The sequence below is a fragment of the Vitis vinifera genome, chromosome 14, assembly GCF_030704535.1.
Source record: "Vitis vinifera cultivar Pinot Noir 40024 chromosome 14, ASM3070453v1".
NCBI lineage: Eukaryota > Viridiplantae > Streptophyta > Magnoliopsida > Vitales > Vitaceae > Vitis > Vitis vinifera.
Window position 1 is genome coordinate 2,081,206 of NC_081818.1, and position 27,974 is coordinate 2,109,179.

The window sequence follows — 27,974 nt, forward strand, 5'->3', positions numbered from 1 at the left end:
TTTTATTTTTAAATCAAAAACTTATTTTAAAATAAAAAAATTTATTCAAAATATGAGGACACAAATGTTTTTAGAAATTTATTTTAAATCATAATGTTTTCATTAATTTAAATTAAAATCACAAATTTTAAGAATTATGAAGTTAAAAAAATGATAAATGTAAAATAAAATAAACTATAATGGAGATAAAACTAATAAAATAAATAAAAATAAAAATAAAAACATAAAGAAAATATGTAAATGGAAGGGAAGAGGGGGGGAGGTAGCGGCAAAGGCATGGGCAGGAAGGGTGGGCCGTGGGGGAGGGGAGAAGGATTGAATGTATTAAATAGGGAAGTTCTAAAAAAGTGGTACACTTAGGTATAAAAATACACGCTTACATGCATTTGGTGTCCCGAATAGGAATGACAAAAAGGAGGAATCGAAATCCTGATAACGATGGATTATGGTTTTCTTTTCTAACCCTGCCATTTTCCCATTCTTGGGTTCCAAACATGCCCCTATGATATTGCTCAAAGGGCAGGAAAAACAGGAGAGAGAAAGGGGAAAGTGGGTCCAAAGAAAGGGGGTAAGATTCAATAGACTTGCATACGTAGTTGCAGTAAAAGGGATATGGCCCAGTCTCCTCACACCAACACAAACCAAGTCGAGTTTAATTATATAGTTTGAGTTGGTGCAGCACTAGGCCTTTTTAGGCAATGGAGTTGGAGAGGGCAGAATCAAACATACCAAATATTTAAACAAAATTTCAAGACTAAAAGCATCAAATCTAAAACAGATTTTGGAGGGCACAGCGCACGGCTGTTAACTTTGGCCCAACCCCACAAAAAGGTCAAGAAAATTCAAGAAATAAAAAGCTACAAACGTCTGGTACATTTTGCTGTAAACTACACAAATATTGAACCTAACTTATTGAATTTTTTTGTTTTTTCACTGGCCACGCCAGGCCGCGCCTGGCCTCTTCTCATCCCGTCCTTGAGGCCACCCAATGGGACCTCGGACTCCGCCCATGGCACTTGCTTTTTTTGTGGTTCGATGTCTGCATTCCAGCTCTTTATCATGCTATATATACCAAAAGCACCGAATACTCCTTTGTCCATGTAACTCAAAAAACATTTGGCCGGGTTCTGTGCAGGGTTTCTCATAAAGGGTGGTAAGGCATATACCCATAGTAGTTCTTCACTCTGGTTACTATATCCTCGGCCCTGTTCATAAGGCTGAGCATCTTGTGGTTAAAGCCGGGGTTGGCAGGAGGAGGGGCAGCAGGGGTGGTGTTTGGAAAAGGTGGCAGGTGGGTAGGAACGTTGTTGGCAGGAGGTGGAGCTGCAAGGGTGTTATTGTTGTTGTAACCATGTCTTATCCCTACTTCTGTGTGATGAATATCATGTGGGGGTCTTGAAAATTGAGGCAGTAGAGAGGGAGGAGGAGGATAAAAAGGAGGTGGAGAAATGACCTTTTGAAAGTTTTTAGAATTAAATTCCAGTGCTGCAACAGAAGTAGAACCAGCATCAGCAATACTAGTAGCATGGTTGTTGAAGTTTCTATTAGCAACCATCGTTTGCTCTCCCCTATGCCCTTCTTCCCCTGTCCCCAACAAGAATTTTACACGTGATGTCCCCCTACCACCACTTCCTGTGCCCCCTTCATCGCTTGACGGTTTCTTCAGACAGGACTTCAGCTGAACCACTGGCTGCTGCTGTTGCTGCTGCTGCTGTGCTTGGCCATGCACAAAGGTTGGTGCCACCCTTTGTTCTGCTGCTGCATCCCTGGGCTGTGGGGTTTCACTGGAGGTGTCTTCTCCTCTGCCCTTGCCAGAGTCAGGAAGCTCCGGTGCAACTACTTCCAATTCCCTCAGAGTGTACTTCACACTCACGTTGCCAAATAATGAATTATTTTTAACAGCATATCTATGCGCTGCTTCAGCATCATGCTTGTATCGGAACACCACTCGGCATGTCAACGACTTCCAGAAAACCCGGGTGCTTGAGTGGTCCAATGGCCCAAATCGAACAAATCTTGCCTTCAGCTCTGCAATAGATGGCAGAGATGTTCTCGGTGGGAATTTCATCAGCAGCATAGTGGGTTCTTCCACCCTAGCTGAAGGCTCTGTCTTCTTGGCAGGATCCAGTTTGAATGGTTTAGGATCCTGTTTGACCACCTTAGGATCCTGCTTCACTGGCTTGAGCTCCTGTCTGACTGGCTTAGGTGGGGCGGGAGCTAGGGCAGCCACTGTTTCTTTTCCATCTCCTCGTGGAGTTTCCAGAGTCTTCTGATTGGCCTTCTTTTCTGCAGCCAGTGATTTCAGATCGTTGATTTTCTTCAACTTCTTCAAAGCATTTCCTTCTTGACGATCAGAGGGGGCACGTTTCCTACCAGCTTTTAATGGATCATTGGGCCGGACTGGAGGTTTTTGTAGCTTTACAGATGGCAAAACCCTAACATTCTCACTCGGAAGGTTCTCAGAAGCCCCAATACTGGGGGAAGATTGTGGGGCATTCCCTTCAACAGGCTCATTCTCAGCTGGAGGAGATAGAGATAAGCTTTTCTCATACTTGAGAGAACGGAATGCCAAGAAGAATTTCATCACAATTTGAGGCCTATTCCTCTCCCTACCATGATAGGGATTAAGAGCAAGATCTCGCAAATCACTCAGTAATTCTGGAACTTTGAGCTCAATATCATCCAACCCATCCATTGCCATAGTCACTCCAGAACTGGATAAGGAAGCACTGGTCCCTTCCTCTTTTGTCTGATGGTCAAATCGAGAATCCCTTGGCATTGAACCTATCTGCACAGGTTGTGCTGCTAATTTTGCCACCACTGATCCACCTTTTCCAGTGGGCATAGGCTTCAGAGGATGACCAGCACTTGTTTCCATGAGAGACTCCTTTTTCCTTTTCTTCTTTTTCTCCCCCTGGCTGGAACTATCAGAGGCCAAATCCCCCATTGACCGCTTCAGAGCCTTGGCCTTCTTCACCTTGCCATCAGTACCTATCCTTGTATTCTGAACAGGAATCTTTGCATCAACTGGAGATGGCAGTTCACTACGAGCAATCTGACCTTGATATCTGTCTTGTTGCAGAGGAGGAGGTACAACATCTATTTCCTCTGAGAATACCCCTCTCCTCACCATGTCTGACCCACCCATGTTTGCAGGGCCAGCAGCTACATCTGACACAATTGTGTCTTTTGATTCCCAAATAGCATCCTTCTTATCATGAGTACTGTGGGCCGGAGCCTGATCCATGTGTGTGACACCAAAATCAGCAGGGGATTCAACCTTAGTTGCATTCACCTGAGAAGATGCAGAGGGAGCTCTCTTTTGAAACACATAATCTCCAGTTGCAAATGTAGATGGCCCCTCCTCACAAGTTGATGAGGAGGAAGCTTGTCCTTGGTTGATTGATGCAGTTGCCTGACCCGGGCTTATAGTTGCACTTGTCTGTCCCAGACTACTTGATGAACTGGCCTGGCCCTTGTTAAATTGATGGGGTCTGAAGTCAACAGGCTCTTCTCTCCTCTTAAATAGATAACGCTCCTTTTTCATCTTTCCTTTCAAATTCTTGGTTGAGCCTTTTCGACTGCCTAGAGCTTCCGCAATCACCAGAGGACCACTCAATGGAGCTGAAGAAAGTGACAAAACCGTAACATGAGAGAAATTTTCATGGACTACGCAAGCTTAACTTATAAGACTGAGGCAACATATAGACTTGACAATTTTCACTAGTAAAACAAAAGGCAACAAATGTGAGATTTATGTAGTCAGCTCATCAACATAATTAAGTAGGAAAGCATAAAAGGGCCTCAGCAATTTTCAAGTACTAAGAAATAATGCATCAAATTTGTCATAAAATAGGAGGCCTACCAATGAATGAGAAAAGCTTCGCTAAGACTACAAATTAATAGAGCCTACAATATTTGTTAATAGGAAGGAGACGAAACATTGGGAACTCAAGAGAGTATACATCTGACAAATGAAATCTCATACATTTCGTTTCTTCATTAAGTTCTTTGAAGCTAAAGAAAAAGAATGAGAAAATAAAATAAATGAAATACCTTTGCACATCCTAAAACACTCCTAAGGTCTCATTCCACTTTCTCTAAACTAGGAAAAGATGACAAATAAGGCAACATATGAATGTATCCAATGCTAAATCACTTCAAAGAAACCACTACAAAACCGTGATTAGTCTGAAAAAAACATAACAAAATCATCATAAGTTGATTCAAAGGTCGAATTAACTGTTACAAAGATTATTTCCAGTGACATTGAGAACAAAACCAAACAGCATAATAAGGCATGCTATAGTTTTCCTGATGCTGACCATTGTATCGTCCCTAAGTGCCCAAAGTTGGCAAATTCTTCTCATACTTCTGAAAATGGCTTCCACCATTCTTTCACAAAAGGAAAAACTTTCAAACTTGATAGATTAACAGTCATAATGATGCCCTCTATTAGGCCATTAAGAAATTTTCCATGCAACTCATATAAATGTCTGAAAGTATAGGAGCTACCACATCATCACTTCTTCCATGACTTTCCCCATCCTTAACACTATTCTTATAGTTGCCCAGTGAGTCAAGAATATTTGGCACAGTCACTGAGTTTAAAAAGCGTTCCATTCACAGTTCACGAAGCAAAAATTCTCTGACGTGATAGACAAAATCTGAGCAGTTTTCTACCATGCCCATCAAGAATGGATAATTTCAAAGAATGCTGCCCCCAAAAACCTCACATAAACACACTAAAATATAAGATACTACCACATTACGACCTCCAAATCAAGTTATTTTATTATCTACACATTCTAACCTCAAAATAAATTATCTCAATATTTTATATCTATAAGAAGGATCCTTCATAAAACAACATCCTCCTAATTAGCAATATTTTTTATTTATAACCGTTCATATAATGTTTTCTAAGAAGGATCCTTCTATGACCGAAGCAATGGATTGAAGCTTTTTCTATAAAACCTATTGGTAATAGATATAAATTTATTTTTTTGGATGGGCAATAATTGGCAATAGATATAATATTTTGCATATTCCAAATTATCAAGTCTTTGGCCTTAAAATTGAAAATGAAATCTTAATCTTTAAATTCACAAAATTATATCGGAACAGAAATTGAGAATTTGATGAATTCAACACAGATTACACATTTGGACTCTTCCAATGAATTCTAAAATTTAATAAATTAGAGGGGTTTGGACACCAAATTTCACAAGAAAATCATTTAAAATTAAAAATAAAATCACTCATCAAGTAAAGGTAGGTTGACTCTAATGCTTTTGGATTGTCAAATTTTATTTTGCACATAAAAATGGTCTAAACTCATTTTCCCTTCCTGGGTGTGCATATTAAAAATGAGTTGTTTATCTTTGGGAAGTGGTAGATGGACTAAGTTCTGGTGTGGTGTTTGAATTTTATTATTATTTTTTTTCTGACAGGCAAAAATAAAATTATTAAGCGCACACCAAAGTACACCAGTTGTACACAAAGGTGTCAAAAAGAGAAATAGATGGAGAGATCGACAAAAAATAACAGTCACACATCAAAAAGAACCCAATAAATCAACAAAATCTAGGATAGGCATAGAGGTTGGTCTAAAAGTTCAGTTCCTGCCTCTGTTGACCTTGGCAATTAATATTCTTCTTATCAGAAACAGCAAACTTCGTTGAAGTGGACTCAAAGGTCAACTTCCTTGACCTTGGCAGTCAATATAGAAACACATATAGCTGATTATTGGTATTCGGAGCATGGTTCTAGACATTGAAATCTAAGATTTCTGGAGTCTTCATGATTACGAATTGAAGGATGTATGGAGCTACCTGGTCCACATTTATCAACAAAAAATCAGAGTTGAGAGAATTTTGAGTTTGAAGAACCTCAAAGGACAGTTTCTCAATTAAAACATTTTTGTTTGTTTTTGTGGCAGAGCTGTTCGGAAAAAGATCCTCATCATGGATCAACTGATGTGAAGTACTCTCACGATTTGATGATGTTTATGCAAATAGGAATTGGCAAATAACATAAAATCTATCCCCAAATTTCTTCCAATAAACCAGCTCTAAAAACTTACCTATATAGCTCTTTTACAAGGTTTTTGAAAACTAGGTCAAGAAAGGCTTATTTGATTCAACATTCTATAAGGTCTTTGTTTATCCAAACAGGGAATTCATTAATAAGCACCAATTAATAGAAGCAGCATTTATTAATAAGCACAAATTAAAAGAAGAGGCACACCTCGAGGAGATAGGAGATATACAAAGGATGAAAAGGCCAAAAAAGAAAGGGAACCAAAGCCACACTAGTGAGACCCTATATAATCCTTTTTTTCTTTAATAATAGGCAGAGACCTCATAGAATCAATAAAGCCATGTAAAGACCACTAAAGCAAAACTGAAACCAAAGCAAGAGGACCAAATAAGAACATCTTTCAAGGATTGAACTGAGAACTTCACAACACTGAATCTCCATCCAAATGGCTCTGATAAATAAAAAATAAAAAAAGGAAAGAGGGGGGGGGGGGACGCAATTTTCCAAGAAACATAACCATATCACAGTGATGAATCCAAGATTTGGGAATCATTTGCATTTGCCTTACTCAAAATTTGGAGTTATTTTTTAAATAACTTAAGCATCCAATGAGAGGGAGGAAAGAAACGCATGATAAAAAATAAGAATCAACTGTAATTCCATGGCTATCAGGAATGATCAGAGAGTTCAAAAAAAGCACGATATCAAGGTTATTCAACCATAATTCAGTAATTATTAAAATACAAAGCATAAACTTACATTTATTCTTTTGACGAAAAAAGCAAAGCAGATTAAAGAAAGAATCCTGTTAACATGATTATGCTTACATCTCAAAGTAATGCAACTAGGAGTCTTTTTTGATACGCAAATGATAAAATTTTATAAATAAGCACAAAAAAAAAGTGCTCCAAAGTATACAGGATGTATACAATGGGCATAATGCAACTAGGAGTCTTAAGCACTATATCACAAAAATGGAACATAATTTAAAATTTATGTTAATGCAGTTGTGCCCGTATCTCAAAGTAACACAAGTAGGAATCCTAAATGTTACTGCCCTCGATCCCTAGCACACATCTCATGGCAATACAAATTAATTGATGCAACCCTACAACTGGAAATTAAGGAATTTTTGTTTTTAAGGCCCATAATCAGTCTCTACATGAAGAACTCAACCCACGCTAAGCAAATAACCACTTCTACATCTTCTTAACCAAATAGAAAGGACAAAGGCATTAGCCATAAAATGTCAGTCCCTCGATGGTACAGAAGTCAAATCAACATTTCTGTTGAGAAATAAACTCATTGTTGCATATGATTCATACTGATTTTCTGCAGTATCTACCTAACATTAAACTAACTAAAAGCACCTAATGGAGGTACAATCTCAGGAAAAGCTACATATAAGAGTAAAATCCCAACAAAACACAAACAGAAGCCCATCAAGGCAGCCATAAAAGCTACAAAACAGTTCCCAAGATGCGATGTGCATTTCAGACATCATATAAACTGGCAATTCTACCCCAACTTACTGCATGACTATATGTAGTAAAATCTAAAGGTTAAAAGCAAATTAATAAGGTTGTACATGCGTCCTTATAAACAAATTACATATATCTCAATAACACAAAATGTAGCATAAACCAGCACAAAAAGATTATCAAGGACACAAAAGGGAGGCATATCAGTTATACCTCGAGGAGGCTCTTTATAGAGATGCCGGTTTGCATTCAATTGTGCATGAGAAGGGCGTGATGTCTGCACACCGAATGCCTGAGCATAGGTTTCATCGTACTCCTCATAAATTGCCCTCCGATAAGCATAAACGGTAGCTTTATTCTTGATCCACCTGATGTTTTTTTGATCACTATCACGGGGCGCCAATGCCAATTGCTTTACAAAAGAAAGTGTATCTTCCGGCTGAAAACTCTCTCGTGCATTACTGATTTGATCTGCTGAATAAATCCCTCCAGTCTCATAATCAGGCACATCAACTTCAAAGTACCCTGGCACCCTTTTTGGCCTGAAAGTATATGGGTTTCTACATTGACAGACTACCCGAAGGCCACACCTTCTACCCACCTCGTCCACTGCCTCTTCAACTGCCTTCAAAAACGTTTTTGCAGTAGTCTGCCTCGATTTCTCTGCAAAATTTGTATCAAACGGGACGAGCTCATCCGGAAGAAACCACCCATAACTACTATCTCCAAAGAATGCGACCAACACATGACCCTCCCTCTTTGTTCGCCTCACCAAGGGATCTGCAAGAGCTTCATTGAAAATATGTCCGGGCCACCATGGATGGGATTTCACCTTTCCCCATACCATTTCCCCCACTTCAAGCGCATGGCTCGACGCCCTTGACGTCCCCATGCCATAAGCCCCACCCATTCCGTTTGCAACATAATCATCAAACTTGGATAACAAGGACTCATATTGGGAAACACTGCCCCCCTCCAACTCATGCGCATCAACCCTGGGCAGCGCATCCTCCTTCCTATCACTTCGACTATCAAACTGATCCACACCCTCTCTCGGAGCCCCCTCTCCATCCTTAATTTCAGAAACCTCAGTTCCCATTTCCTGATCAACTATTTTTCTACAGCCACTATCCGAAGAAACCCTAGATTCAATTTCCCTATCTACACCCCCGGAATCATCCTCCAAAGAAGCTCCAACCCCATCTGATCGCCCATTCTCAAACTCAACACCACCACTAACCTCATCCTCAGAAACCCTAACATTGCCCTCGCTCTCCACAGCACCCAACCGGCGCTCGGGGGAACCCCCAATTCTATCCGAAACCCCGAAATTCATACAGCTCCCTCCTCCACCAACACCTTCACCATCGGTGCCTCTACCGGAACGATCAACGGCATCCTCCGAAACCCTAGTAGTTGTGGGAGGCTCCTCAACCGCATCGGATTTTGTAGCGAATTCGCACTCGTTGTTCATCACAGATATCATAGTAAGAGCTGAAACCGATTCGAAGCCCTAGAAATTGAGTGTTTAGAGCTTCAAATTAGAGAGTTCTAAGAATCGGAACCACATCAACAAATCATACCTTTTCAGGCTCCACAAAGTGAAAAATTTTGATGAGAACATCCGAGAAACGGTCGGAACATCCGGGAAAAAAAAAAAAAAAAAATCGATTCCTCGATGAATTAAACCCTAGAGAGAGAACCGGAGAGAAAAATGAGAGAATGTGAGAGTGAGATTGTGGTGTTCGGTTCTCAACATCAACTCCGGCTTTATATCCGTGGAAACAGTACACCGGCGGTGTACAATTCGACTCTGCACACCCGCCTTCTATGCTGCCACGTCACCATATCGGGGGCATTTTCGTCAGATAATCTGTAGATTTGTGGGACCCACGCGGCGGATTTCTTCAATTTGCCCTAAAAATCTTGTGTTGATTGAAGAACATGGAATTAATTGTATAACTAGAAGGGCTGTTTGGATGGCAAGAAAAAGGTCAAAAAATAAAATTTCGAATTTTAAAATCAAATACCCTCTTAAATAAATGGGCCAAGAAGACCACATGCCACTCAATTTCACACTCAGAATTTAATTATATCATTAAAAATATTACTAAAATTAATGATTTAATTAAGAAGGTGAGGTGGTAAAATTATAAGAAAATTGGATATTTGATTAAAATAGTCATTAAAAACTCAATTTTAAAATCTAACCGACTTTTTTTATCACATTTTGACTAAAATACCCTCATTTTTTCTTGTAAAAATAATCATTTCCTTTAAAACATACATGTAAATATTTAAAATAATTAAGGACATTTATGTCAAAAATAAGTTACTCTTCAAGAAAAAACACTGAAGAGATTAAAATTACAAATATAAAGATTATTTCGACATTTTAACCCATTAATTAAAATATACATATATAAATAATTAGAATAAATAAAATTTTGAAAAAACACCTATATGATCTAGAAGGATTCTTGAAATTAATGATTATAGAAATTAATTATATAAATTAATAATTATATAATTAAGAAGATGCATTTGTTCTATTTTAATATTTCATGGCAAGAAAGGGAAGATGAGAAGGACAAAAATAAAATAAAATTTTCTATATATTGACAACTTAATTATTATGATCTAGATGGTTTTTTTTATTAAATTAGTTTTATAATTAAGAAATACAATTATTTAAAATTAATTTTTAAGGGGAAAAAATGGTAAGATAAAAAGGGGGAAAAAGGATAAAGGGTAACATTTTGATTTTTATGGACATTATTGAAATTAGTAGGAGCTACTCAAATTTAGAAAATAATTTAATTATATAAACTAGTGGATTCTTGAAATTCATAATGTAATTTAGAAGGTGTATTTATTGCACATTAATATTTTATTTTACAATATAAAAGGTAAGAAAAATTATTTAAAAAATTGATTTTTTGTAAATTAATATTTTTATTGTAAGAGGGGTGAAGGAAAGAAATGTAAAATAAAATTTTGATTTTTGAATTTTGGATGAGTGATGCCCAATTTTCTACACTACCTCTTAATTATATGATCTAAAATAGTATGGGAGAATTGTGTTTTGGGCCCAACTGAGCCCAAAAATTAACATTTAGTCCTCTAACCACCCATATTTAAGCCCAAGACCCAAACAAAGTATGAAAATTAAGATGAAGGATATTGTCTTTCATTAATTCCTAAAATACCCTTATCCCTTATATGCCTACAAGTGAGTGTGAATTTTAATTTTTTTGTGTTTTTTTTCCTTTTCTATTCCCTATTAAATATTACTCATTTCTAACTCTTTTTTTCCTTTTTATTCCAATATATATTTCTATTTTATATCAAATAAAAAACAATAATATTTTTTTATTTTTCATTTTTAAAGATATTGAATCTTTTTGCTCTTATTAAAAGCAATGAAAAAAATTTTGAAATTTTTCATCCAAATATTTTTTATCTTTTTGTATTTATCTTTCAGTTTAATTTTCATTTTTTATTTTAAATTTATATTACTCTTTCATCTATATTTTTCTCTTATTTTTAATTATTTTTTATATTTTCTACATTAACCATATTTTAAAAAATTTTAAAATTAACTATCACTTTACTTTATTATATATATATATATCTTTTTAGCTTTTTAATTTTTAATGTTTTTATTTTTAAATTTTTAAAAAGATAAATTTGTTGAAAAAAAATAACTAAGATATGAAGTTATAATATTATATTAATAATTTTTCTTATCTAGATAGACTAATGCAAAATATTTTGACCCACAACAAGAAAATTGTCAATACAATTTTTTAGTTAAACTTTAAAAATTAAGTTTCAAATAAAATATATTATATAAAATTTTATCTAAAAATTATTGAAAGTGGTATTTAATTTTTTTATTTATTAACTTTGAAACTTATCTAATTTTTTACTTGAAAGGTAATAGAACATGTTTATAAAAAAAAAAAATATTTTTTCATTTTTTAAATAAATGAGTATAAATATATTAAAAGAATTAAAGATAATCTTAGTAAAAATTTTGATAAATATGATTATAATTTTAAATATAGATTCATTTGGATAAAATTTCACAAAAAAATATATATATATATAGTAAAAAGAAATAACATTGCTAAAACTACAAAAACAAAATATGTAATTACAAATTTTTGATGATGAAATTTAAAAATAAAATTCGAATCAATTCTTGAGTGAGAGAATTTGAGTGGGGGGGAAATCTTTGAGTGGAAAAAAATAGGAAAATTTTTCAAAATCACTTGAAATCCTTAACAAAAAGTAGTCTTGTACACCCTTGTACAATTAGTAAATTTGTCTTGTACAGTTAATGTAATACCTTGTACAATAACTCAAATAACTCAAAATTTTATTTCTTATGTGTTAATTTTTGTAGGGAATGTCTTAATGAAATAGTTTGGTAAAAAAAAGAAAAAAAAAACTATCAATAATCGTCTTAATATCAAATTCAAATTGTTTAAAAATCGTACAAAACCTGTTAGGAGTCTTGTATACCCTTGTACACTTAGCACATTTCCCTTATACAATTAGTATAATACCCTTGTACAATGACATAAATTTCATATTTATCATAACTTAAACGTATTTTCAAAAAGAGGCAATATAGAAAATAAAAATAAAAACTAGAAAAATATTTTAAAACCAAACTCAAATATAATCTATATAATTTTTAGTTACTTGTTTTCATCTAAAACAAGTAAATATACCTTTCAACCCTTTTATATATATAAAAAAATCAATCTCTACTATGTATTGATATAATCCACTTCTAAAATTAGGTCATATAAAAATATTTTAATTGAGTACTTAAAATAAAAACTCTCCATCCATCATCATTTTAATCGAGTACTTAAAATAAAAACTCTCAATTCATCCCCTTTCTTTATTTTTCTTTTTCTTATTTTAATAAATTTTCAATTAATTCAAATCCTTAAAAAAAAATCCTTAATAAACAAATTTGTAGCATTTCATATAACTTATTACTAAAAGTCATGTTCAAAAAGTTGTTAAAATAAGGAAGGAAGAAGATTAAAAAAAAAATTGAACTTTTTATTTTATAATAGTAAAAAAAAACTTTAAAATACTTTTTAGTATAAAAAAATAAAATAGTGAATATATTTATTTTAAATGGTATTTTAATCATTAAATTATTTACTTCTAAAATGTAAACGATAAAAATAAATATAAAAGATAATTTTTATTTATTTAAATTAATATTTTTTTTAAAAGTATTTTCTAAAATAGTCTTTGAATCATTAATATAATTTTTATTTATTTATAATTTAAAAATAAAAAATAATGTAAATTTTCAATTATTTATAAAAGAGTTTTAAAAAAATGAAAAATCCAAAAATGGTTAAATAAGAAAGAAGAGTGGTAAGTAGTAGAATAAAGACAAAAATGAGTAAAGTAAGTATTTTTATCAATTACTATCTCATATCATTGGACTAAAATATGGGTGGCTGGAGGACCAAATGTTAATTTTTGGGCCGAGCTGGGTCCAAAACACAATTCTCCCTAATAGTATTAAAATTAATTATATAATTAAGAAGATGAAATTTTGTATGTGAATATTTTTGGCAAGAAAGTAAAAGATATGGAAGAAAAAATTTTGAACTTTAAAACTAGTATCAATTAGTGGTCCCTCAATTTTTATGCCAAACACTTAGGGTTTGTTTTGTATCTATTTTCAAAAATAGGTTTTGAAACTTGTCCTCTATTTTTTTTTAAAAAAACATATATATATATATATATATATTTGGAAACCTAAAATATTTTTAATATTTTTAATATGTTTTAGAAATGTTTTTTATGTTTAATACTTTATTTTAATAATTATATGTGTTTGTATAATTATTTTTTGAAAGAACCATTTGAAAATAAGTAATAGTAACCGAAAACAATTAAAATTTGTTTTTTGAAAATAGCATATTTTATTTTCTTAAAAATAGAAAACAGTTTTTGGTTATTAAACCAAACATATTTTTCCCTTATGGATCGCACAAAAAAGAATAAAGGCTTCCAACTATTTTTCAAAAGAGTTTCCCAACTCAAAAAATATGAGTAGTAAATTTTTTTTATTGAAATAGTTGCTTGAGAATTTATGTTGTTTTTAAGAATTTGAGATGTTTTTGGGTGCTTTTTGTAGAGTATTTTAAAAAATAACTAAAAATAATTAAAATATGAATAATATTATAAGAACACGTGCACTTATATATAAATGTATTCCATAGGACCCAAATCTCGGGTATTGTCAGTCTCACAACAACCAAAGTAAATTCAAGGTATGATTCAAATTAGGACCATGTATCATTTACTAAGACCACACTCCCATTGTTTGCCCGGACGAATTGGATTACCATGGTGGGTATTTTAATCATAAATATTATTAAATGGTAAGAGAAATTTCATACCATTTTTAGATAGAAAATATCCAATTGTAATGTTTTTTATTTTAAATATTAAAAAGTAAAAATATATTTTATTTTATTTTTTTATTTATTTTAAAAATTAAATATAGACATAGCATTAAATATTTCATTGGATATGTTGATATAATGTCCATTGAGTTTAATATTTAAGGATATCATATTTCATTAAAAATCATATTTTAGGATATGCATTTTACATCCAAAAAGATATCACATGATATGTAAGTGATCCTATTATGTCTCATTAATCAAATGTAGCCTAAAATTTTGAATATAATAAATGACAAAAATGAAAATTAAGGTTTGATTGACATTAACATAAATTACACAACTCGAAATATAGGATTTGAAAAGAAAATAGAGTTATGAATCTAACGTATCATGTTAGTGAATTAATCACGAAAAATTTCTAATTTGTGTAAATATTAATTACATAATTAAGAGGATCATTAATATATTACGTTAATTAACTATTTAGGTGGAAATGAAATTTTCCCTTGATTTGTAACTCATATTAATCTTATTAGTCTTTGTTGATAAAGAAGTACATGAAAACATACTCTTTTTTTTTCTCTTAATGACACAATTGATAAGATTTAAAAATAAAATTTTAAATATAATGGTCTATGTTAATTTGGTTACTTATAAATTTTGATTTGTAGAACAAAAGTTTATGAACATAAAATGTTTTAAATCTATTTTTAAATATGTTTTAAAAATAATTTTTACATTTAATGCTTTATTTTTAATCATTTTACATATTTATATAAATATTTTTTTTAAAACAACCCTAAAAATACAATTGAAAATAATTTAAAAATACTATTTGAAAATAAAAAATATTATATGAAAATACCATATTTTATAATTTTAAGAATAGAAAACAAAAAGCAATTTTTTGATTGTCAAATATATTTTCTTTTTTTTTGTTCTGAAAAATAAAAAATTGTTCTAAAAAACAGATGTCAAACATGCCCTATATCTGGATTTAAATTTTTGAATAAATTGTATTAATATAAAATCATTATTTCATATGGGTAAAAGAAAAAAGGACAGAAACTAAAACTAAATTATGTTTTTTATTAATTTCATTTAAAAGGAAGAGAAAATTTCACCTCAATCATGTTATACTAACTATGGCAGTAAGTTATATCAATTATAGAGGAAGAGTTGAATTTAATAAGAATTCAAATCATCCAAATTTATATGTGATACCAAGCATTAAGTACACGATTAGAGACTTAAATTTAATAAGTAATTAAGATGAGTTAATGTGGATATACTTAAATTTAGTAAATATGGAATTTGTTTAATGTAGAAAAAATAAATAGAAATTGGATTATTTAAATTCTTTACAAGCAAAACCAAATGAAGAAAATATAAGGGTCAATTTGGTAACTGTTTTTGAAAATAATTCTAAAAAATAGTTTTTGATAACAGTTTTTGAAAACCGATCTTTGATTTTTGTAAAACAAAAGTCTGTTTAAAAACCCAAAATGCTTCTAACATGTTTTTAATATTTTTAAATATATTTTGAAAATAATTTTTGTATCTAATGTTTTATTATTAATTATTCCACATATTTGTATAATTATTTTGGTAAAACAATAATAGAAAATATTTTTTGGTTATCAAACATGTTTTCTATGTTTTTTGTTTTAGAGAACAAAAAACTATTCTAAAAAACAGTTCCTTAATAGCCCTAAATGCATAGATAGTTTAATTCCAAATTTGAAACTAAAATAATTTTCCAAAATGACTATTTTTAAAAGGTAAATTTAAAGCTAAAATATGTGAAATCAAACTAATAGCACCTATTTATATGTGAAATTTAAATTTTAAAAAAGAAGAATATAAAAGCATAGTGAAATTTATAGTGCCATCACCTCATAATGGTAATATGAAAGGAGGTAAAACAACAAGAATTATAAGAGACTGGGGAAGTTGTTCAAATCATCCTCTCAGTGCAGAGTACGAATGGTAAGCCTATACTTCAATCATATTTTTTGGATTCAATTACAGACAGATAAAAATTGTGAGTGTCATATGCAAAAACTACATATAGTAAAAACTTACACATGTATTCATATGAGAAAAAGCCCATCTCAGCCAGCAGACACCTATGTCTTATTTTCTATCAAAGGAAAGAACTGGGTTAAAAAAGACAACAAAAATCATTGACCCCAAAAATAATGGATGACAACCAAATCTAAGTGTCTTCTAGTGTAACAAAAGGGTACCGATTTTTCAGGCATCATCGGCTTTTTCATTTGGTGTTCCAGCAAGCCAACCCCACATGCCACCTGAGCTCTGCCTCTGTTTTGCGTTTAAAGCTTGTTCTGAGGCAGCCTTTTGTCTCTGTAGCAGCTCAAGTTCCTTTTGTAGGGTCTCCATTGTTTGTAGCTTTTGTCGAAGTTCTGCAACGTCCACCTGTTGGTTCAACAGTTAATTAGCGTATGACCTTGACCCTTATTGTGACAATCATTGAGGAGGTTTGGGGTTTAGATTAAATCAAATCAAATCAAGGAGGATGAGTTCAACCTGAAATCTTAAAACCTCGGCCATGAACTTGAAAAAAGGAAAAGGACATTTTGGATCTAAATATTTTCTCGTTTTCCAGTATTGAAATAATGGTTTCTGGGTAGGATGTAGTTGATTTCCGTTGCAGTAAGAGCGGAGTAAATCCGGTAAAACCTAGGGTAACTATGAAAGTAATTTCTAACATTGTACAAACAATGACAACTCTTTACAGTCTTTCTTTGACAGAAAACAATTCCTAATTATGCTGAAATAGAGTAATAAATCAAATGATTGAGAACAAAATGGGCGCGGGTGCTCCAAAGATTGAGCACATACCTCAAGTTTGAAACATCTTGACTGCTCAGCAGCAAGTTGACCACGTACTGATTGGAGCTCCTGCCACGTGAATACAGAAAAGTTAAGGAGATATTATTAGAAGGGACAGCTACTTTCTGTGTTAGGAGAAGCTTGCTTTCAAGCAAAATTGAAGGTAATTCAAGTTCATTTGCACTCTCGAAGGAACTTAGTAATTTCAACATTCCCACAATTGGAAGCAAGTTGTTAGGATCCTTTTCTTATATCTAAAACAGTATGCAATGACAAAATTCCAGTTACCTAATGTACAAAATGATGAAAATTGGAAAGGAATTACAAAGAGTAATAGGATCAAGATTCAATATTTGAAACCAAAGCTTCACAAAAAGCTCCATTGTTTTTTATGGAAACGATTCTCAATTGAAAATTAATCTTTAAGAAGGGTCAGTTTAAAACATTATCACTGCTTAGTCATGTAACTTTTCATAATACATCCAAGCCCATCATTTTGATGGAAGTACTTGCGAAAATTTGGAGCAATTTTTTTTTTTTTTCAATTTCTTTTTCATCTTTTGTCTAACATGGCCAGAAGTCTTCCCCTCAAGGAAATAACTATCTCTTCGCTATCACATCCAGTAGTCATAAATAAAGGATTCCTATCGTATCTTTCAACATGACAAAAGAGCCTAAAGGTACAAAGACAAAACAATGCACACTTCTCCCTGAATATCAATTAAACACCAGAAGTAATTACCTTGTACAGGTCTGAGTTTCGAGTCTCAGCTTCTGCTAACTCTTGCTTTAATTGGAGAGACTGCGTCTTCTCCTTGTTGAGTGATGATTCTAGCTCTTCTTTCTCTGACTTCAGAGTTGCAATAAGACCTTCACCAGTTTCTTCATTTTTTATCTTCTGCACACAATTATAAAATTTAGGAGGGAAGGGATAAATTAGAAAGCATAGTTAGAAATAAAAGATTCAGGACTCATTTGAAAACAACGATTATTAGTTCAACTGGATAACTAGTTGTAACATGTGGACAAAGCTGGAAAGCTAGTTCGGATGAAAAATAGGTAATACGATTTGTGATCAATTAAAAATAAACAAATAAGCAATTCTAAATGGGAGAAGCAATTCATTTCTATTAAAAAAACAGCATATATTTTTATTCTGAAATTTTTGGGACTAATTCAACACTTTAATGAACAGCTACAGAATTGTTGAGAACATTCATGAAAATTACATTCACCTAATTAAAAAAAGAAAAACCATGAACTATTCAAAACCTTTTACAGTTAATATAAATTTATGATTGTCACCATTCTTAAGAGAGAATGATTCAGGTCAAACTCCATCAGCAGTATATTTTGCATGCCAACAATATGATGGAGGATATCTTAGCAGCAGTGTCCAACCAATTATGACAGAATAAAAAAAGGAGAAAATGGAAACAAGATATTACCATGGGTTCTGAATCAATATTGTCCATAACAATTTCCCTTATTTTTCCTTCTTGACCTGCTTCAAACTCAGACTCAACATCTCTGGTGGCATTAGTAGCATTATGCACAGCAGAAACGCTTTCAGGCACAGGCTCCATTATTTTTGTTTGCAAGCTTGATTTATGGCTAGGTTTAAGAACGTTGACCTAACAGCAAGTAAACGAATAAATAAATAATAAAGATAAGGAACGAGCAGGACTCTGAAAGGCACACAAAGTAGTAAATATAGGTCTTAACCTCATTGCTGTACCGCCCATTGTATCCTCCAAAAGATATGAGAACATCTTCGCCATTATAGGAGCCTACAACCAAACTCAAGCCCTGCAATTGCAAACAATCCGATAGTGATTAAGTGCTAAATGCCTTGTGTTGAAGGCAGTTTCACAGCAAAAAAAACATATATAAAAGACTTTGTCATAAATCTTTATTATTTAGTGCCACTGCATGGATCCATTTTGCCCTTTAATCAGACCCAAACATTATAAATTAGACAAGACAAGGCATGTATGTAAACAATATAGCAGGTGCAAAGCAAAAGCAAAGTACAAGTTCTACTTAACAGTTGGATCAACATCACCAAAATTGAACCTCTTTATTATTTCTGATATTTGCAGCATACCCAACACGTAGTTTGTTAAGAAGAGAAACAATCATTGAAGGACAAAGAGTACTTCACCACTAGCAAATCACAATTAAAAAGAAATGGTAGTTTTTGCAGGAGAAAGACTGCTACTGCTCTCTGAATACCTTCATCAGCCTGCAAGCTCTACCTCAACACTATGAAGTCCTAGCAAAAAGAAGTGGCAGTGAGGGCATTCGTCCTATATTTGCAAATCCAAGTCAGTCTTGCCATCCATAGATTCACACAATTAATGAGAATCTCAATAAAAGGTGGGTAATAAACTGGATCTCGAACTCCAACTGGCTAGCTTCTCGTTTGATCATCCAAAGGCTCATATTCCCATTCTGCCTAGATCTGGCATCACAATTTATATTGTTTCAACTGTTTTGAGAAGACAGGTATCCTGGCCAGTTACGATTCTAAAGTTCTTCCCAGGCCCATCCCTTTTATCATTTTGGAAAAGAAAATAAGACTAAAGGTAAACAGTATTGCATATTTGTCCTTACTTCTCCCTTTAAACCCCAAAATGTTTCACACTTAATGCAAATTCGTTCTTTCGGAGATCAGTAAACTCCACAGTCTACTTCATCTATCCTCACCAGTATAACTGTCCAAAAGAAGTTATTCTTTCAAAACATGCTTAATGTTGAAGAAGCTAATTAAGAATATTGCATTAGTTTCACACTTTATCTGACTGATATACATGTTACTAGACCATCCATAATTTCTATAAGTAGCATAAAACTGTTATGAAGGTTCATTTCAGCTTTAACTTTTACTTCATGCTTTCTTATAGCATAATATGTCTACAAACTATTGTATCTCAAGTTTAGATGTTCTGCATCTTACAGGTATGACTAGAATTATGAAATATATGTTATCATTAACCTATTAAGTAGAATACCTCACTAGCAAGAGGAACACGCCCTTGAACGGTAGTTACAACCGACCACACAAGTGTGGACATGTTCAAGACAACAGTTTCAGAGACCCCTGCAAGAAGTTAAAAGAAAGAAATAAATTCCAATTAATAAGTGTTTTAATATTTTTGGAAGTTTGATGATTTTTAAAATTTGTATAAATATTTAATTTCTTCACAAGCAGTCATCTTTGCTAGCAAAATGCAGAGGAAATTTCTATGAATGCATCTGGGATTTTCAGTCCCGAAATCTGCTTTAACCAATCTAGAATAGTGTAGTAGATCATGTAATGGTTGCTGCAGTCCTCATTGTGCAGCTCCAAGAATTAATTCAAACTCCTACAATGCATATCCCTTTTTTAATCTTATTTCTTTCTTAAACCGGATACTCACAGGAGTGGCAGGCCAGGATACTGCTATAATATCACTTTTTGAACTAAAGTAGAACATATCTATGAAGAAATATTGCCTATCAAAAAAAATATATATCTATGAAGAAATAGCATCATCTGCCTCTAATGAAAAGAGGAGAGAAATAAAGTAGATATTTACGTGGTACAAGTGTGAAGTCTAACAGATGCAGTTACAACTCCTATCACACTTCTGGAATGCAAAACTGAACATCATGATGGTTTTCAATAGATCCACATATTTATTATTTCCAAGACCACCAGTTAATTTTGAGAAAAGTATAAAGGTTAGCTAGCAGTCAGGAAGCTTGATACATACCACTTTTATTATCACCACCACCAACAATAAACCAATTCTCCCCAACTGGCACACCTGCATGTCCAGCCCGTGGAGTCGGTATGTCACCCTGTTGAGTGGGTCTTGACCATTCCATCTAAAAATCCAAATACACGAAATGGATGAAAATAGTGTCCCATTATACAACAACACAAATACTGAAAGGTATAGATAATACAGAAGTTATCTTACAGCTTGCAAATCAAGGACATGCAGATCATTGAAGCAAGTAGCATGTGAACCACCACCAAAGATAAGAAGGTAACGCTCTGCATGTACTGCAGCAGCATGATCAGACCTTGGAGATGGAGGCACACCCCTACAGAATAACAAAGAAGAATCAACCTTAGAAATTGAAATTTAAACCTGATATTAATCTTTACATTCTATAACAGTTGGAAGAAAGGGTTCACTTGTTAATGACTGTAGATGATAAACTCAACCTTTAATAATATTTTTTGACTAAATGATTAAAACTTAAATTGTTCTATTACGGGGCTGGAAGAGGAACTACCTAAAGTAGCCCTCTCTCCATCCTCTTGCCACATTATATATTCCAAAACTTCCTCTAATTATGCTGCTGTTTAGTTCATTAAAAGTTTATTTGAGAATAACATATATTCAGGATATTGGATAAAGAAATAGCTGGGATCAACCTCATTATGTGCAGGCAGTTATAGGGGCACTGCTATAACAATACATCTTAATTATGGAAATCATAAAACTAATTGAACAACTCAAATATGGTGGCCTAGTTTTTTTTTTTATTAGTAAATAGAATGGTTAAAATGTGCATAAGAAACAATGACAAAAATTTTCGTGGAAATTTTTGTCATTATTATGGGCAATCTATCTGCTGAATGGCTTCTGTAAATCCTTTGGTATTCCAAAACCAAGACAAAATGGAAAAGACAAATAAGTAAGCTTATGACATTTACAGAAAGCAACTTACACAGCATCTATTTCATCCCAGGTCATTGTTTCTAGGTCAAGAAGATGTAGATCATTCAAGAGAGATCTCTTTGCATCTTGTCCACCAAATATGACCAAGCTTGTCCCAACAAGGGTTACAGATTGACCTCCTCTTGACGCCTGCAAAGCACAAATAATAGTCATCACATTGTGACTTACCCCAATATACACTAATTTCAACTTCTACAGAGCATTGTCCAATTCCATCAACATCAACTTCTGCTAGAATTAGGTTCATCAATACTTTTCTCATCATTGCATATAGGAAAGAATAAATAAATACCGGTGCCTTGCCGTAAGTTTTTAAGGTTGACCATGTACAAGTTTGCAGATCAAATGCCTTCACTGCGGAGAGAAAACAACAAAAGCAATAAGCTATAACTGAAGAAAAAAAATGTTGCTTAAAATACAAAGTGTTTTTCCAATTTCAGTAAAATATATGAACATTCCACCAATATTTCCCAATTTAAGTAGAGGAAGCAACCTCAATGATCACATGAATGCCAATACAGCAATCAAACTTTATAATAATTTATAGAACCAAACAAATATTTGCCACAAAAAAATGTTGCAATTTACGTGTTGTGTTAACAAGAAGACAAAACTGCCTAAATTAAGCTCTTTTTTTTTTTTTGGGTGATATTCTGGGAATTTTAAAATGTAAACTGCAAGATACTTTTAATTTGAACAAGTAAATTTATTTGGTCTTGGCAGAAAAAAATTATCTTAACTAATGCAAATTTTTAAGTTTGCATTAAGCAATCCAACCTCTAATCATCAATATGGATGTATTTTACAATTCTAACTCACCAACTAAGTGATACTTATCCAGTTTTGGTAGATGCACACTTCCTAGATGAAACGTTTGGCAAGCGGCTAGGGTGGGAATATGGGAGGCTCTAGGTTCAATTCCCATTAAAAAAATGAAAAAAAAAGGGGGCCAAGGACTACAAACAGGGTAGGGGTGGCAATTCTTAAAACAATTCACCAAAGCAACCCAAAAATGACATTAAGTTAGCGGGTTTGATTCGAGTCCAATAGTGCTGCAAACAAATTGTGACAAGTGTCAAACCTCCTATCCCACCCATTTATGAGAAAGATCATGTTCAGGTTGGGACATTTCAATCATACTTATTTACTTATTGTGTCATGTTTGCATGCTTATATATATATGACTCGTTTAAATAGAGTCTTATGTTGCTACTATGATTACAACTCATATTTGACCAGTTTAGCTCATATAACATTTTTTATTCTTAGAGTTTTTGTTTTCTATATAAGAGTTCTTGTAATTTACATTGACTTCATTGCATAGAGTTAAAGTCTTAATTGGGTTAAATAGATTACAATCATATCAAATGGATTAACATACATATTATAGGGTAACTACATGTCAATTTGAACATGATATAGCCTGACCCAACCCAATCTTTTTATTACACAAATCATGTGTGTCATGGTGTGTCATGCATGTTACCCCTATAACAAACATGTAGTCTTCAAGAAAGATAACAAAATGCTAACAAGTTGTACTTAGGCTTGAGTACATTTTTAGAATATTCTTTAACATGACATGGACCCAACTCATTGTTGCTAGTGTTTTCAAAATCAGACTGATCATTGAATTAGAAAAGTTATTGGATCATAGTTCATTGGTTGGACCGGTGGTTCAACCTGCTTAAACTATAATGTCAACATGACTTCATGAATATATAATTTTTATATTATTAACATTTAAAATAATTATAAAAAAAGCATATATAATTAAAAAATTTAATAATATTTCATTTTTATCCTTGATAATATCAAATCAAGATAAGGATAAATATAAATGTATTAATATTTTTAATTTTATTAAATAAACATGTATAATATTTAAGTGTGAAGATTTATTCAAGCTGTAAAAAATTCTAAAGATTTAATTTTATCTACACCTCAAATTAAGGAAAAACTTGCATTTAAAAGCTTCAATGATTTTTACAATCCTAGCTATGAAAGGAGACACAAGCACGAAAAGATCCTCTCCTCACAACATTAGTCAAACATCAACTAACTCTAACATGAAATAACTTCAAACAAGAAACTGTGCCATGTAAACATTATATACTGATCCATGAGGAATATGAATGAATTCAAAATAATTAAAAAATAATTATAAGTCAAACATATATTTCTCTTTTTTCAGTTGAGGGGACTGCTAAATGAAATATAGTCAGTTAGTTAGTTAGTTATCTTTGAAGTTTTCATTCAAATGATAATGATAATAGTAAATTTGACATTCTCACAGTGTTTCCTCAATTCCCCTAAAACTTTAAAATAGTCATCCCAATCAAAATGTTCCACATTGTTCTAACTTTTATTGGAATGATATTTCTGCAAAAGTGACATAATCCTGTATGAAATAGGAGGACGTTAAAATGATATTGACTTGTACCTTGGATTGTTTCAGAAGGATCTTTTGTGTGTCCAGCAATTGAGAGAAGCTTATTTTCCCATTGTATCTACAGAAAAAAAGAGATATGAACATGGATTTCACAAGAAGAGGATTTTCAATATTGGCACAATGCATTTCAGGACATGGATGGCATACAAAGGTCAATAACTTTGTCTCCAGAAATCTAGAAAATAAATGAAAAACTATACTAACCAAGGAATGACCAGCACAGGAAGGTAATGGTACAGTAGATGGTGACTCCAGTGACTCAGTCCCGGCCTTAACCTCAACCTTGGACCAGGTCCAACTTCTCAAATCAAGAACCTGCATTGTTCCTCAAATTGAAGAAGTTATATCCTTAACTATCCAGATGAAAAGAATACAAATTAAAGATTAAAAAGAATTATAAGGTTTTTTTTAAAAGGTTTTTTATGACAAAAGAGACAGGCCTGCCTAGAACCTGCATTGTTCTTTGAACAGTAAAGAATTGAATTTATAATTCAGATTTCCCAAGCAATAGCTTAAGAAACTAGACCGATATAACATGAGAAGAAGTATGTAGCCTGCTTTTGTTTAATGTGGATCTTATGTAAGGAAAGAAATGAAAAAGTATTCAATGACATTGAACGGTCCAACCAAGCTTTAAAACTTTCTTTTTTGTACACTTTTGTGAATTGGGGTAGGGTGTATTTAGAGGATCATTCTTTGTCCATGATTGATTTTATAAAGTGGCTTTTGTCTAGTTAGGAGAAAGGTTTTCGTCTTTCTTTTTGCCTAGCTTCTTGGGGGTAGTTTGTACACTTCGTGTGTACTTTTTTTGCCACTTCTAGGCTTTACTAATAAGATCTGTTATTTACCTATCAAAAAACAAAAAATGTAGCCTGCTTTTGTTGCACATCATCATTAATGCTACCACTTAATTTCCACAGATACAAATTAAGTAGATGGTTATAATTGTAATAACAGGAGTCAACTTATGTAATCACTCCACCAGTCCACCTTCGCACAACTCATATTTGCCTCTCTGCCTTCCCCGCCCCCTCTTTCAACCATACATAGGTTTCTCCTCTCCCACCAAGGTGACCATCTTTCTCACTCCTATGTAACATGTTTTGCACTCCTTTGGCTAACAAATATTGAGATGCATCATATAGTTTTCTGTGTTAAAATTTACATATTAGGCTCTCTCTACACCTAAGCAAATAGTTTTCCTACCTGAAGATCATTAAGGTAACGACCATTGTGGTTTCCACCAAATATATACATTTTATCTTGAACAACTGCTGCTCCATGCTGCAAATTCAAGAAAATTTTGTTCAGAAAGGGAGGGAAACAGTGATGGATTCAATTAAATTCTAAAAAGGAGACAGGCCAATACCTCATATCGTGGTTTAGGACGTTGACCAGACACTGAAGGAGCAATCCATTGATCATAGACAGCAATTGAACCAAGGCCCTCCAAGACAACATCCTTGTCCTGAGTTTCCAACATGCTGCCATTTTCATGAGAAATAGTCTTTGTCTCAGGAAAAGAGTTCCCATTCTCCGTAACTGGTTCAACTTTTGGATGATGCTATAAACAAAAAATAAACACAGTTATGACTTAGATAAATAACTAAGAGAGAGGATGACGACAGAATCCATAGCTAGCACTGATATAAGAAATCATCATCAATACTACGAAGGCAAAAAGAGTAAAGTTAGGAATGTATAATTTCCAGGATACTCACATTCATTTCCACATCTACCACTGGCTCTGCAACAAAGTCAGATGCTCTTGAATACCACCCCGGATCTTCTTCCTACTCAAAAAGAAAGAGCAGAAGTGAATAACTGAGGTTCCAAATTACATGAAAAAAACACGAATCTCATATTAAGTTCGCATGGACCTCCAGTATTTTCACAAAAAGCCGCATTGCTTCTGCTGCAGCCATGTTTCCAAGCCCATGCCAGCTGTATAAACAGGGAAAGCCTTTAAGAAAAACTCAAGAAGGTATCAACAGATGTGTTATGATATAGAAGTCAAATATGTGAATCGTTAATAAGCAACCTGGCGCAACCTATAAATGCAACTCTTTGTGTGAAATATCACACCCAAAGATGCCAAAAGTGCAGCGAGTTAAGGAAAGAGCAAATAATTCATCCGGAATAAAATACTATAGAAAAATAAATAAAAACAGAAAATATTAATTCATTCTAATGACAACAACTCAATGATGAAAGCATACATTCTACAGGAAAGTAAAAATGTTCAAAGCTTGGCTAGTTTTGACTTGCCAACCGATTCTGTATTATTGTCAGGCTTAAATTCAATTTTCAGAAGAAAATAAATAACTAACATCCAAATTTCAATAAGAAAAATTTTATATTTTGTAACAGTTAAGCATTACTCTGCTTGTAACTGTCTATTGAGCCCAAATTGACTAAGAAATCAGATTCAAGTTTACACGTATTGAATACACAGCCAGCCCAGTCACTTGTAGTGGATGCACACAGTTAAGAATCGACCCAAGCTTGTCAATGTGTTTTAACGAGCATCTCTATATATTTCGGCAACTGGGAACATGCAAATCAAAATTTTGAAATAGAAAAGTTACCTCGTCCACTTGCTTTGTTCAATGGGATTCCAACCACGTGGCTTTGGAATGGTACATCGCCCTACTGTAGCCTGCAATCAGAATTAAATCACGGGGAAAACACATTGGTATACAAATCCATCAAAACAATGAACACAGACACTTGTTCAGCAACATTTCTCTAATAACATGTCTGAGATTTCAACTGCTACACCTAGATCCAACAACCATAGAAAAAAGAATTCAATACACCGAGTCCTAAATTGTCATGCAAACAAATATATAATCCAATTCCCGCCAGAATTTCAATCTCAAAAAATTCCCACCCATGATCACTAACCATTTCTTGGCTGCCAAGAAAGCTGAAAAGAAAAAAAAGAACAGAAAATAACGCGTCCACTGGTGTTTCTACTTGATCCGCATTTGATCCAAATACGTTTTAGGCTCAGTTCAGACAATTCTTTTCCTCTTTCCCCATATTTATCCCAATCAGTGGAAATCCAAATTTTTAAAACATAATTCCCTATAATACCCAACATTTCTCGGCATCCAAACTAACAGATCCCAATCCACAAAACCAGATCCGGCCAATTCACAGCTAAAAACTGCCAATGCACGCCAAATTAAAACTCCACCAATGAAACAACATCAAATTCATAGTGGATCATGACAAAAAATTCGAAAATTGGAGACGCTTTGCGAACCTGTTGGTAGAGGGCGTAGAGGAGCAAAGCAACGTCGTTTGAGAACTTGGAGCTGACGCCCTTGGAGGATGAATTGGGGGATCCATCGAAACCGGCATAGGAGGCGGCAGCGTAGAAGCGGTCGGGATAAGCGAGGCCGGAGCTTGCCCTCGCCATGGCCATCGACATCGTCGTCTTGTGTTCTCTCTCTTCTTTCTGCAGATCTGCAAGAGTTTTGAGAGAGAAACGGAAGATTCAGAGACAATTGGGCTCTGGGCCTGGCCCTTTTATAGGCTATTGGGCTTTCTTTTGTAAAGTCTCTGTCTCGTTGGTGTTTTGCCCAATTTTGTGCTCTCCACGTTTTAAATTAAGAAAACTCCGAACCCAAAAATCACACAAAATAGACACGGAAACAGACAAAATTGGGCAAGCAATTCTTATAAAAATATTATTTGATTAAAAGATGAAGGAAATGATCTCAAATCTATACGTCTTATCTTTTTTAATTTTGAATTTGATTATTTTCATATCAATTTTAAAAGAGAATATCAGAATATGTTTGAGAGAGTGATTTAAAAAAAAAATCTGTTTTTAAAAATAAAAAATCTATAATATTATTTAACCATTGTTCTCTTGAAATAATTTTTAAAAACAAAATAAAATAAAGAGGAGTTGTCATATGACCAAATGAGTTTT

General features: G+C 33.2%; 2 protein-coding genes across 4 annotated transcripts; both read right to left on the minus strand.

Moving 5' to 3' along the window:
- Positions 1-716: 716 nt before the first annotated feature.
- Positions 717-9,534, minus strand: LOC100259614 (uncharacterized). Of its 2 annotated transcripts, none has more exons than XM_010661327.3 (3): positions 9,107-9,534; positions 7,737-9,036; positions 717-3,624 (listed from the first exon to the last, which is right to left on the minus strand). In XM_010661327.3, the coding sequence occupies exons 2-3, from the start codon at positions 9,007-9,009 to the stop codon at positions 1,142-1,144; spliced, it is 3,756 nt and encodes a 1,251-aa protein (XP_010659629.1). In that variant the 5' UTR covers positions 9,010-9,036; positions 9,107-9,534; the 3' UTR covers positions 717-1,141. The 2 variants fall into 2 exon arrangements, with proteins under 2 accessions (XP_010659629.1, XP_010659628.1); XM_010661326.3 differs by having other exon boundaries at positions 7,737-9,017; positions 9,107-9,280.
- A 6,400-nt stretch (positions 9,535-15,934) lies between these two features.
- LOC100240812 (acyl-CoA-binding domain-containing protein 4) lies at positions 15,935-27,642 on the minus strand. Of its 2 annotated transcripts, none has more exons than XM_010661325.3 (18): positions 27,300-27,642; positions 26,617-26,687; positions 25,909-25,972; positions 25,750-25,821; positions 25,398-25,592; positions 25,235-25,312; positions 24,233-24,343; positions 24,020-24,086; positions 21,869-21,930; positions 21,566-21,705; positions 20,806-20,932; positions 20,596-20,710; positions 19,852-19,940; positions 18,563-18,646; positions 18,286-18,471; positions 17,580-17,732; positions 16,847-16,906; positions 15,935-16,420 (listed from the first exon to the last, which is right to left on the minus strand). In XM_010661325.3, exons 1-18 carry the CDS (start codon positions 27,465-27,467, stop codon positions 16,238-16,240), a joined length of 2,025 nt encoding a protein of 674 aa, XP_010659627.1. In that variant the 5' UTR covers positions 27,468-27,642; the 3' UTR covers positions 15,935-16,237. The 2 variants fall into 2 exon arrangements, with proteins under 2 accessions (XP_010659627.1, XP_002284019.1); XM_002283983.4 differs by having other exon boundaries at positions 17,580-17,735.
- Positions 27,643-27,974: the final 332 nt, after the last annotated feature.